General features: G+C 43.8%; 1 protein-coding gene across 3 annotated transcripts in view; it reads right to left on the reverse strand.

Moving 5' to 3' along the window:
* The window catches only part of Hivep1 (HIVEP zinc finger 1), a 119,938-nt gene that overhangs the window by 22,244 nt on the left and 84,246 nt on the right, over window positions 1-13,448 (reverse strand). For all 3 annotated transcript variants that reach the window (XM_070024559.1, XM_070024561.1, XM_070024560.1), the window contains exon 4: window positions 356-6,309. In XM_070024559.1, the coding sequence (XP_069880660.1) occupies window positions 356-6,309 (5,954 nt within the window). The remainder of the gene's footprint in view (window positions 1-355; window positions 6,310-13,448) is intronic.

Here is a 13,448-nt window from a genome sequence, read left to right on the forward strand (position 1 = left end):
AGGACAAAGCAGAACCACAATCTTCTCTCATGTAACATCTTAGAAGAAGGATCATAGTATCATTAAATAGAGACCATAGGCAATAGACAAAAACAAGCAAACAGTGCTCACAAGAAGGTAACATTTCTAAAATATGTCCCGAGGGAGTGAATCCCAGCAAGGAATTCAGATTCTTATTATATAACTCCCTCTTGGGAGTAAATATACCCCCTGCCTTCCTAATAAGTTATACACACAGAGTATGATTTGTCATTCAGACTGAAATACTTCTAAAGCAAAATGTTTAAAGGTATCAAGACACATTTAAGTTAATTTGCACATAACAATATTTAAAAACACATTATATTTCAAGTACCTTGCTTAAGTTGTTTTTCCACTTGCTTGAATAGACCAATAAATCTGATTTGGGATGGGTGGTTATTGCCTGACAATATAGTGATTTGCCAGTCTTCTGTTTCGAATGAAGGAGAGAAAGAGCAACTTTTGTGGGCAAACCAAGTGGGTTTGGGTTATTGGAGCTTACTGTCCAGTCAGTATAGGCTGAAGTTTTCTGGTCCTTCTGGGGCAAAGGTAGTGCCTTCTGTCTTAGCAGATAACACCATGTGAAGCTGGTGGCAGTCTTCAGGCTAGGGAGAGGCAGCTGCTGGGTGTCCCCTGTGCTGGGCAATGGAAGAGTGGTGACAGGTAGTTTATTTTGCCCTAAAATGCTCACCTTGTCCCCTTGATTTACAAACCCTGAAGGTGCCCTTTCTTGATTACTATCGACAGATTTCAAAGGAGAAACGTGGTGGGTGTTTTCTGGAAGGACAGGATTCTGATCTGGAAGACTTAATGATGTGGATGATTTGATGGTTTCAAATTCTTGCAATTCACTGGGGGATTCTCTGATTACAATCTTGGCATGTCCTGATGACAATTTATCAGCTGGAAAAACCTCTGCCAAATTAGCAGATTCAGTACTAGTTTCAGACTGAGAGAACCCATCCTGTTCTGATATCATTCCTTCAAGGGGCTCTGTAGTGCAAAGCTGTCGCACCAACACTGGTTTCTTCGGTTTATTGCCCTCACTTACTCTTGAACTCAGTGGCTCTGGGGAAATAACATCTGTGGCACAAACCGCTCCGTTTTCATCTTTAGCCCGCTTCTGGTGCTTTTCCATAGCAATGTCTAAACTGTTTGCTGGAGAAAGCATCCTTTTGCTTGAGGCTGAAGATTCTGGTTGGGGAGAAAGTCTACCAACAGACATTTTCTGAGTTAGAGGCAAGGATTCTGAGGGAGAAGACTGTTGGCCAATTTCTGAGAAAACATTTTTGCAAACAAGGTCTTTCTCTGAGTTTGGCAAAGCGTTCTGGTGATCCTTTTGTGATTTTGGCATGGAATTCAGTTCTTCACTGATTGGCACGATACTTTGGTTCGTCTGGCAAATGGATGTGTTGGACAAATCTTGCGTCACCAGGATTTGTGGCAGAGATGTAAGGGTGGCAAAGCAGTATGTAGGGATGTGACTCTGCAGATGTACAGGCAGCATGAAGGATGATGGTGCCTTCTGCACCTGATTGCCCAGTGGCCCAAGCTCCAGTGATAGCAACGAGCTTCCCTTAGACAGGGGATCTACCAGCTTGGCTGGTAATGCAACTGAAGTTGTGCCCTGATCTGCTCCATCTGCATCTGGAAGAACTTGACTAGGCAAAGGATGTGTAGGATTAGAACAAGAAGCCTGGCCTGAAGTGAAAGCCTGACACTGAAGTTGGTACTTGGGAGCAAAGCAGTCCTTGCTGGTAGAAGACACGTGTATGGTGGGATATATGTCCGTTTTGTCCTCTTTTGCAAACACTGGTGGAGGTAACTGTGTGTTTTGCTGGCTAAGAGGTCCATGGGTCTGGTTTAGCACATTGATACTAAAAAGCTGCTGAACTGGAAAGATGGCAGTTGAGTTAGAATTTAATGTGTGTGCCGGCAGATCCTTAGCCTGAATCTGGGAGTGCAGAGTATTAGTGGGGAACTCAGCGGAAGAAGTGTTAGGGAGGGGCAGACCTTGACATGGCACCGCAGTCACATTGGGAAGGGCAAGGTTTTGGAAGGATGGTAGGTTGACAGGAGAAAGCTGACTCTCTGGTGCAATGTTTAAAGATATCTGCCGGATCAGTGGGCCCCGCCTTCTTTCTAAAAGAGGCACATGTCCAGTGACCCCAGCCACAGAAGGGGAAGTGGAAGGCTGGGACTCCACAAGCAGTGTTGAAGGGGCTAGGGTCACACTCCCACAGTCGAATGACTTACTTCTGAAATCAGAGACCTCCATCAGCGTCGGCATATAATTGATCTGTTCTGATGCAGCCCGCCTCATCTCCCGGTGACTTCCAGGGACATTCAGCGTATTTGAGCCAGGTGGAATCAAAAGAAACTCTGCTTTATTTGGAAAATCGATTTTGGGGGTGGCCTCCGTTTTAGAAACGTCTTCTAAGTCTAAGGAGGCTGAGAAACTTGAAGCATGTGATAAGCTGCTCTCCCTGCTTAGACTCCGGGAGAGAGTAGAGTCGAAACTTGACTCAGTGGAGGAGTGCTCTATCTCAGCCAGACGGAGCCTCTTCTTCTTGGGTGGCAGTTTCTCTGTTGGCAACTTGGACAAAGTTTCACTGCGCTGAGGCCAACTGAACTTCTCAGATTTTTCTTCATCGTGACACTGAGTGTCCAGGTCCCGATCTGGCTCCTCGGTGACCAGAATTTCTGGAACTTGGATATTATGTTGCCGGACGAGTCTCGAGGGCTGTCCCAACACGTGTCGCTCACTTGCAATCTTTCTGGAGCTTTCCTGCAGCTCTCCCCTCAGTGTGTCTGATGAAGCGGGCTGGTGAGGATGTGGCGTGTCTCGAGAAGGATGAGCTTCCTCTGGGGGGATCCCCCTCACTTTCAGAGAGCCGGGTTTCCCAGCTCTACTCAGCTCTTGGAAAGGAACCATGGAGCCGGTTTCCAATGGTTCTAGCTTGTCAAAGGAGTTGGGTCTGCTCAGAGAGTTTGTGTGCTGGATGACGGAGATGCCGGTCCCTTGTCTCTTCACCTCCACCTTGTCCATTGGCTGCTCCATGATGGTGGACAGCTTTGGGTCTAGAGCCTGCTCGAGGGCCTGGGCGGTGAGCTGAACCTGGGAGGTGTTCAGCTGTATGCTCCTGAGTTGCTCTCCGGTCATGGCAGGCACGTGTTTTGACAGGCCTGGGGTGAGGCCCAGGGCATTCTGAGGCTGGAGGGCTTCAGAGCTCTTTGGAGACGTTCCGCTCTCATTGGGCTGAAGCTCCTCATCATCCCCAACGCTTTTCATTTTCCTCCTTTTCCTTATCTGGGGTGTCTGCTCCCACACACCCGTCGAGCCAGCAACTCTGTAGTGGAGAACCTGGGGCTGTGGCCCGCCAGGCACAGGGCTCTGCTCGGGCTCTCTCACGGTTACCTTGGTTTTGGGCCCATGTAACTCTGAACAGTAAAATTTCTTATGGTTTTCGAAATTCTCCAGTTTCCTGTACCTGTTTCTACAGGTTTCACACTCAAACATGGTCCCTCGCCCCTGATGGGATTTCTTTTTTTCCAGGTGAGAGCCGGGGGCCACAGCCTTGCTCCGGGCTGCTGTGGGCTCGCTGGCGGCAGGGCAGCCTTGACAGGCCTCATCCAAGGACTGTCCAGGGCCAACAACATGATTCTCATTGGCTGAAGAGTCTTCCACTGCTGCCTGCCTGACCAGCGGACGGGGATGACCGCTTGGGGGCACTGATGTGTTGGGTCCTGAGACGAAGACATCATCATACAAAGTGCCAATTTTGTCATCAAATGACTGGCTTCCTCTTAGCGGGTGAGGGGGAGGAATTATATTTGCAGGGACTGCTGAATATCCTGTGGTAGGCATGGAGTTACTTCTTGTGATAGGCAGGCAGTCCAGGGAAGGGACCGACAGGAGGAACACTTGTTTGGACTTCTCAGTGGGGGTGAATGGGGACTTTGGTATATCAGAGCTTGAACTTGTCCTCCGCCCCATTGGTTTCAGGTCAAACTGGAAGGAATCTTTAAATATGTATGATTTGGGGGAATCGATGCTTCCTCGTCTGGACAGAGAGGTTCTCCGTGGCTTTACACTGTCCAGTTGTTTATCATCTACCAAGGCTTCATTGTCAGAGATAAGCTTTGAGATCCTCTCCTCCAGGGTTTTTGTCGCCAAGGGTGGGGGCATCTGGCCTGCTAAGAGCAATGGCTTCTCCCCCAATGGCAAGGCAGGGGGTGCTGGTGCACTGATTCGAGGGGCAGGGGGTCCATTATTCTTAGTTGAGTCTGGTTCTGTGGGTAGGAAAGTTCTGGCAAAAGGAGTTGGTGGACTCACTGCTTGATCAGCACTTTCTGATCGTGAAAAGTAGCCAGAATCTGTACTTCCTAAACTCCGAGGACTTAGGAGTTTTCCTTGCTGCTCTTGGGAGTAATCAGTTGCCTGCTGCCTTTGTAGCTGGGCATGGACCGTCCCTCCATGGCAGTCTTGTTTCCCTTCGGGTTGACTCGGGTCACCTTTCTGATGAGACTTCTCCTCAGTCTCTAGGGAGGACACACTGGCTGGGTGTGTCAATACACTTGTGACCTGGACCAGGTCCTTCTGTCTTTGGGCATTAGGAAGTTCAGACTTGGGATTGATCACCTTGGGACTGTCAGTTCTTAATGGGGACATGCTGACAGGATGCACCACAACTTTTGGTAACTCTGTCAGGCCTTGTGATTCTGAAGGTCTGTCCTGTGGCAAAAAGTCACCTGCCACATGATCTGGATTGCCTGAAATGGAACCTGGTTTGGGTAGAGCTTCAGAATTTGATGTCTTCTTCATTATTTGCCCAGGCTGTAGCTCCATGGTGCCAGGGCCATTCAGTCTCCCATCGGCAGGGCCCTCCTCGTCACTCTCCCCGCTGTCTTCTACGTCTGAGTGCACGCTAAGTGCTTTGGGAGATTCTTGGGATAAGAACAAACCACCAGCGTCTGGTTGTAACACAAGACCCAGTTTGATAGTATGTGCGTGGGATTTTTTGTGCTTGTACAGATTACTTTTAGTCTTAAATGAGAATCCACAAGTGACACAAGGGTAGGGCCGCTCTCCAGTGTGGGAGCGGATGTGCTTTAAAAGCACACTAGGCTTTGCACAAGCTCTATTGCAATACTCACAGATATATTTTCCTTGTTTTTTTGGCTTCTGATCTCTCAGAAGAAGATTGCACATTTGTTCTACGCTTTGATTGACTACAGAGGCAACGTGAGTTGAATTATTTATTGGCATGGGGGGAGACTGGGTGGAATTGGCTGGACTTATGGACAAAGGTAAAGCAGAATCCACTTGCTGGTTTGGAAGAGTAACCTGAGTTCTGTTGGAAGGTGAAGTGAGACCTGTGGTGGATGTCACTGCTGTATCATAAACCTGTTCAAGTCTGGCGATGTCTTGAGTTTGCAGATTTGCCAGCGATGCTGTGAAGCCTGCTTGACATGGAAGCTGCTGACTGTGTTGGTTAGGTTTGGAAACCAAGTGTCCGTGTGGGTTATATGAGTGAGAGACGGGCTGAACCGATGCTTGCTCATTCTTCCGGGCAGCAGCCCCATGTACAGTGGATGAGGTACAAGGTGATCTCTGTGATTCTGCCACCGAGTCTTCCGTAGGCTGAGTTGGGGCGTCCACAGACGTGTTTTTTAACTTAGGAGGGGATCGTACAGTTTTATTTGGTCTCGGTTTTTCTGTCTTAATTGCACAAGATGAGCCCTTTTGTGACAAGGTGCTCAGTTCTGGCTCCATTGCTTTCAGTAAGACATCAAAGGCGGTATTTGTATACGAGGGAGGGGAGGGGGGCGCGGTGCTTCCATGAGGAGGGATACATTCACTGTTGTCAGTCCTGGGTTTGCCAGGCGAGTCCTGGTTGTCATGAAGGACACTGAGCCCAGCGGGGTCGGAGCCTTCTGACCTCCATCTCCGCAGCTCTGAAGGGTGCTGCAGGAACAAGGGCTTTTTGGGGGAGATGGAGTCTTCCGATTTTGAGGCCTCGGCAGCTATCCCAGGTGTTTCTCCATTCTGTTTGGCAAATTGCTTCCCAGTTTTTGCAGGAATATAGCCATGCCTCCTGTGAGACTCTGAAGCACTCTGAGGAAGAGCGAAAGAAGAGTCCTCTGTGTTCTGTTTATGTTTGGCCTGAAGAGGATTTCTTAGGGGGGATTTTGGTATTTTCTTCAGGTGATTCTCAGTGACAAGCTTTTTCCGTTTCACACCTTTAAGGGATTCTGAAGCTCCTTTAACACCAGCCTCTAGAATTTCTGTTGGAAAAAGAAAAAGGAACTCATTGATAAAATTATACACAAAACAATTCTTTAAAAGACCAAATTAAGAAAACTGTCATGAGGATTCTACCACAGTTAAATATGGCAGTCTTAGTAAAATCTATTTTTAATAAAACTACAGTCTAAATTACAGCAATTTTGAAGGCACACAATCAAAATCTATCCAAACAATCATGCGGAGATCTTTCTAGAACACCACGTTCCATTCTAGAAGTAGGCAGGTCATGGACCCAGACCTTGCACAACTGAACACCCGCCCCTCCTCCGCCCCTCCCTTCCCTTCCACTGCCCTGAACTCTCTCAATCAAAAGGCTGGACAATGAAGAAAGAGATTTAACCTTTTCCTGCTGAGTTGTTGTCTAGAACATTAAGAATCTTTAAGACAAACTCTTCACTGAGTTTAAATATGTAATGCTGATATTCTTATGAGAAAAAGGGACTTCATTTGGAGTAAGTTTTAGAGTGAATACTCATGATACTTTGGTTGGGAGAATCAGGAAGTACTGTACCACAGCAAGTATATCAAGGGACAGAGAATTACAAAATTCCAATAATCGACTCTTTGTGGTGTCTTACCAAGAACGTTTTTTTAAAAAAAATCATAAGGCTGAAATGTCTCTTAGTTACAAGCAACATAAAATACCACCTTCATACTGAATAAAAATAGACACTGGCTTGGTTCCTTTGTCATTAATGTCATTCCTGTGTTGGAAATAAATGAGCATTTAATTGAATTGTGGGCATCAGCTAACCACAACCTTGGTCAATATTATCTTTTGAGCAATAATTAATTGTCATCATTTAGTTTTCATTTGTTGACTCCTTGGACATATAAACAAAATGTATGCAACCATCTATTACTTATTTATAGAAAGATCAAATATTTTAATTCTCTATTATTTTCAAATAGCTGTTGTGCCTATTTAAAATTCCTAGTAGGTCAAAATGTCTGTACTATTAAGACTACTTTGCATTTATCAAGGATGAAAATATGCATAAAATCATTCAAATCCTGAAGTAAAATCCACTTATGTGCTCTCATATATTAGTTTAATTAAGAAAATATATTCTTCCACAGTAGCTAAAATTACTCAGAATCAAGAATATAGAAAGATGTATGCATGTACATGTGTAGGGAGGGAAGGGGGGAACTTCAGGATCAACATACTTCAGCTGAAAACAACAGGAACAGGGATCAGTACTGTTAAGTCTTTAAAAATGATGTTGAGCAAATCTTTTTTTCTTCAGTCCACTGTTTTGTGAAATAACATTTCCCCAGTGGCGTTTCCTCCTTAGGATGTGCATAATGAAGTCAATGATGTGCTTTATGCCTCTCATTAATGCTACCAGGGAAAAAAAAGATGAAAAATGAGTATTACTACTGAAAATGAATAATCTCCCCACTTACTTCCCCAAAGCTGGGAGATGGGTGGTCCTAAAGTGAAAAACACTACTCTGTGAAGTAACTTCAAAGATGAGAAACTAACTGGAGGGGCCGCTTGTGGAGGTGCTACACTGATACCTATGGAGTACGTTGGGTCATGGGTGGGTCAGTGCCATGTGGAACCTGTCAGATCAGAGTTCTGGCTGGGGGGATGACTTTTATTGATTCACGTACTTTTTGAAAACCTTTTATTTTTAGATCAAGATTTTCAAATTTCAAAACTGTGCCTTATACTCCAAAGAAAAGTAAAAACTCATCCTATGTGTAGAACAGCTAGTAATATTTTAAATGTTTTAAACAAAAAGACTACAACTTAGCTTTGTACACTTAAAATAAAACATAGGTGTAGGGGCACACACCAGTAACTCCGGTACTTGGGAGGCTGTGTCAGAAAGATTTCAAATCAAGACCCTTTCTCAAGGGAAAAAAAAAGTGAAAGTTGAAGGGAAATAACAGAACTACTAAACTTACTCTAGTTCCATATTTCCTTGTAAGAAGTACTATTCTTCTCTTTCAAAATGCTGCCTATGCCATTGCCTTCTAGCAACTTAGCTTGAGAAAACTTTTCTTCTATGTTTTCAATATATTTTTTTCTTTAGCATAGTTTTTTTTTTCCTTAAGAAAATCAATTATGTGCTTCTTGGATGAGTCATAAGTTGACTTAAGATACTTTCATCAGTTTCTTTTTGCCTCCCCCCCCCCCCCGTGTGTGTGTGTGTGTGTGTGTGTGTGTGTGTGTGTTTATTTTGTCTTTCCTTTGTTTTCTTATAATTTCAAATGACTTTCCCTATGTCAATAATTAAATGTTTAGGTCACTGTGTCTTTATTATTTTAAATTTATTTTTTTTGGACTGAGGTTGTTTTGTTCTCATTCTTATGCCCTTAACTTCCCATTTCCAATTTTATTTCATTTTATTGTCTCTAAGTCTGAGCTTTTTATTTAAAAAGTAAATTTGTTATGGCATTAAGTTCTGTGCTTGAAAACACTTCTGTTTCTGAGATAGTATCTTCCTGATATTGGTCTTGTTCTATCTTTCACACTCTCAAGCCTCTTCTTCCTGGGATCAGGAAGAATGACAGTAGTACTCAACTGAGAACTTTCTCAAGCTGTTTTTGAGTCCTAGGTGCATGTTGGTTCTTCTCACCTTATCATGGTTCACTTTCCGTGCTAAGGGATAAGACCATATTACCACTCGGAAGGTGGCTCAGTGGTAGAGCGCTTGCCTTGCATGCTCGAGGCCCTGGGTTGATTCCTCAGCACCACATAAGCAAAAAGAAGAAAGCCGGAAGTGGTGCTGTGGCTCAAGTGGTAGAGCGCTAGCCTTGAGCTGAAGAGCTGAGGGACAGCGCCCAGGCCCAGAGTTCAGGCCCCAAGACTGGACCCCCCCCAAAAACAAAACAAAACAAAACAAAGGAGTAGGCAGCAATGCTTGATAAATGTACGCATTACCTTGCTCATGTAAGTAACTCCTCTGTATGGTATTTTCCAATAAAAAATGTATTTAAAAAAAAAAAAACCTCTGTTTTCTACTTACTACCCTATCATTTCAGACATAGTGTTTCCTTATTTCTTTGTTTTACCCCTACTGACTTTGTATGTTCTCCGTGCACATTTGGGATGAAATAGAACCTTCTCATCTTAGATGGGGAGAATGCACCTTCAGAATAAGAATGGAAAGGATTTAAAGCAGGAGTCAGCTAATAGCTGCAAATTATGTTCTCTAATTCACCAATATGCTACTAGAAATGGTTGAAAACCAGGTATTTAGCAGACAGAAATCACACCCCATCAGGGACCAAATACATCAGTGTTGTTCCCATAACAATCACAGACACTGGGCTTCATGAACAGCCAGGGTCACACTCTGTTAGGGAGGAGAAAGGGCTCGGGACTGGAACAGACCACAGAGACCACACGGTTAGATATATTCAGGTAGGGAAAACAGGAATTCATGTACCCAGATGCTCTGCCTTGGGCTCTTACGTTTTTTTTAGAGAAGAGTAGCACAAGAATTTAGAATAAAACAAGCAGCTGATTCTCAGGATAACTTCTAGAGAATTAATGCCACAAGCTTAGCAAGTTTCTCAGAAGAAAACCTGAGTTGCTACCTAAGACAGGAAGAGAGTTTCCTCAGTAGGTAGTAGGTATGGAGAACTACAGGTTCATGGTGTGTTTAAAAGCCTGCTTTGATAAATGGTCACTCTCTTCTTCATACTTACATAGACACATAAGAGCATGAAAACCTTTAGTCTATTTCTGGGCCTTAGGGACACAAGAACCATCTCTCCTCTATAAGAGCTGGTTGGGTCAGGGAACCAATGGAGGTGGTAGAGGGAGGGGAGGGGAACATTTTGGAGGCTTTTCCAGCCATTTGTACCACAGTTAACAAGCTTCCTAGAACTTGGGTAGCGGCAGTGGGCTGCTTAGCTGGTTCAAAATAAGAAAGTCTGTGAAAGCTCTGCCACTGTTCTGCTGAGTCTTCCTGAACTAATTGAACAGGGAAAAATGTCCTTTCCCTCACCATCCCACCAAACTTCAAACTCTATCAACATGTGTAGAATTGTAAACTGTAGCTGGAATTCCAAGACAAGAACTCAAACAGAAAAATGGTTAAGCTAATTATGGAATCGCCACTTAACATACCATTATAGAACCTTTAAAATAGTTACCAAGATTACACGGTGATCTAAAACATGAAGTATACATGAGTATTCTTTTCTTTCCCTAGAGAGTCTGGGACTTGGTGAAGACCCAGTGAGAATTGTTTTGTAAAAGTATATAAAGAGAATCTATAAACTAAGGAGAGAAAAGAGTTCTGACATCAGAAGTCTGGGTAACTACATTTAAGGGTGAAACAGACATGGGAACAAAGAAAGAACTGAAAAGATCTGATAAAGCCTGTCACCGTGAGTGTCCATGAATTCACTGTTTGGGGAATTTTAAAGAGGAAGATGTGGCCACTAGTGTTAAATACTGCATCTAGATGCCCAGGATGAAAACAAGAGGTCACTGGGTGTGGTGGTGACAGGGGTGACAAAGACATCTTTATCTCTGAGCACAGTGCCATGAGGTCCAGTGGTCAAAGTCATTTCAGACAAGGGGAAGGAGGAAGGTGAAAGAATGTAAGGGCCCAAAAGACAGACTGATAAAAGGGGTGACATTAATCAAGAAGCATTGTACTCATGAACTGAGATGCTGAATTGGAATCCTTTTATATAACTATTTAAAGATAACAAAAAGATCATGAACAAGATATGCAGAAAAAGGGCAAAAGACATGCACAGAAAACATTAGTGAGCCTTGCTATGCATATATTAGTGGAATAGGAGATATAGTTGGAAATATATTCCAAAAGCAGGTACCTCTTGGCCTTGAATACAAAACAGAAGAAACTGCAATTAAGCAGTTAGGCAAAAAAAGGAGCCACATTCAATTTATCCCACCTTTGCTGACCTATAATTAAAAGATCTTAACATGGCAAAGGTATAGGGTTAACAATTCTACCCCACCTCCCTATATTCCATTGTACCCTACAAGAGAGAGAGGAGAATCTTTCCCCTATTCCATTTTACTCTACCAAAGGGAGGAGGGCCCTATCAACCCAGAATTACACATGGAGAAATAATTTAGCCTTCAACGCCAGAAATTAAAAGTCAACTACTAGGACTCCCCCTGTAAAAATGAAATAAATAAAAACAAATCTTTTTCAGAAAAAAATACTGAAAATATTCATCAAAGTAGACCTGTACTGAAATGTGGTAACTTGAATTTGGATCTACACATACCCATGAACTCTGAAAAGGGAAACAATAGAAGAAAATTCTAAAAAGATTTAAAAATATTTTATCACTTAAAGAGTTCTAAAAAGAATAAAATATTTCAAAGATACCACAGTGTAAAGCTGAATGGTGTGAGAGGCAGTATAGAAGGCAACATGGTGCCCTTCTGAGCAGGTCTCTTTCCTGGAATAGGGCACTTTGCGGATTGTGATAAGGTGGATGAGAAGACCATCCCATCTTATCAGAGTCCCTTAAAAGTGGAGAATCTGGGGCTGGGAAGGTGGCTCAGTGGTAGAGCGCTTGCCTTGCATGCATGAGGCCTTGGGTTCGATTCCTCAGCACCACAGAAGTAAAAAGAAAAAAGCCGGAAGTGGTGCTGTGGCTCAAGTGGTAGAGCGCTAGCCTTGAGCTGAAGAGCTGAGGGACAGTGCCCAGGCCCAGAGTTCAGGCCCCACAACCGGACCCCCCCCCCTAAAAAAAAAGTGGAGAATCTGGTTGAAGTTACAGACACCAAAAATAGAAGAGTAGGAGAGAGATTGGAAGGGAGAAACTCAACTCACCGTCGCTGGCTTTAAAGATGGTAGGAGTCTGGGAGTGGCGGGGAGGGGCGAGGCGGTGTGACTCAATGACACAGCACGTGTTTCAGGGTTGGTATGGAACGTCCCTTGAAATCTCCTATATTGAAGGCATAGTCCCCAAGGCAGCAATGTGGAGAGGTAAAATGAGGCTTTGGGAAGTGATTAGACTATAAGTATCAAGGATAAGAACCTACTAATGGTTCATAATTTGATGGCATTATTGTGAGGTGATGTAAAGTCTGGAAGGTGAGACCTCATTGGAGGAAGTAGGCCACTGGGGCCATACATTGGAAGGGCACATAGCTTGTCCTTGGCCCTCTGGGGGGTACCCATGTGCTCTCACTCTTTGCTTCCTGGGGGCTGTGCTGTGGACACCCTCTTCTGCCATGGGCTCCTATGCCCTGGTCCATGATGTTCTGACTCACCGCAGGCTACAGCAATGGAGCCATCCCACCATGGACTCAAACCTCTGAAATGGAGAGGAGATTAAATTTGCTTTTACATCCTCCATCTCAGGTATTTTGTCATAGAGTGTACAGAACTGAGACATGCGTTCAATCCCCAGCAGCAATCAATTCAGCTAGTCAACCAACAAACAAAAACGAAATTTAAAGTGGGGAAAAGTAGCTCCAATTCAAAGGTCTGTAGGTAGCCTCTGGAAACTGAGAGTGGTCCTAAACTCATGGTTAATAAGGACAGGAAGAACTATAACCAGAGAATGTAGTTCTGTCATTGACCTAAATGAGGAAACAAGGAAACAAGTTCTTCCTTAGAGCCTGCAGAGAGACATGAAGCTCTCCTGTAACTTGATCATAGTTCAGTGAGACACCAGGATTCTAACCCATAGAACAAACAGAAAGAAGTGTTGGTTTAAATTGTCATGGCTGGGTAGGGGGTGGGGCTCAGTGGTAGAGCAGGCCTTAGGCTCAGTTCCTAGCATTTTAAATAAAATAAATGTGAAATAGCAAAATACACACCATAGAAACTAATACCAGCAGCTATGAGGCCAAGTATGCTGCTCAGCAGAAAGAAGAGAACAAATTAAGTGTGTCCTCTGACCACAAGGTTAAAGCAGGAATACATAGAAGAAGGCATCTTGAAAATCCCCAAATATCATGAAATTCTAAAGAGCCAAAGTTCAAAAAGGAAGTCACAAAGAAAATTAGAAAAATCAAAACAAAATTAGCGAGTAGAAAACTGTTTCATTTAATATTCCAAACACTAGTAAAACCTCTGACATCTGGGACAAGACGACGCTTTTAGAAACCCCTGCTGTTTAACACCATTTCTCTAAGCCATCAGGTGGTTACAGA

The sequence above is a fragment of the Dipodomys merriami genome, unplaced genomic scaffold, assembly GCF_024711535.1.
Source record: "Dipodomys merriami isolate MVZ:Mamm:240054 unplaced genomic scaffold, mDipMer1.0.p SCAF_16, whole genome shotgun sequence".
NCBI lineage: Eukaryota > Metazoa > Chordata > Mammalia > Rodentia > Heteromyidae > Dipodomys > Dipodomys merriami.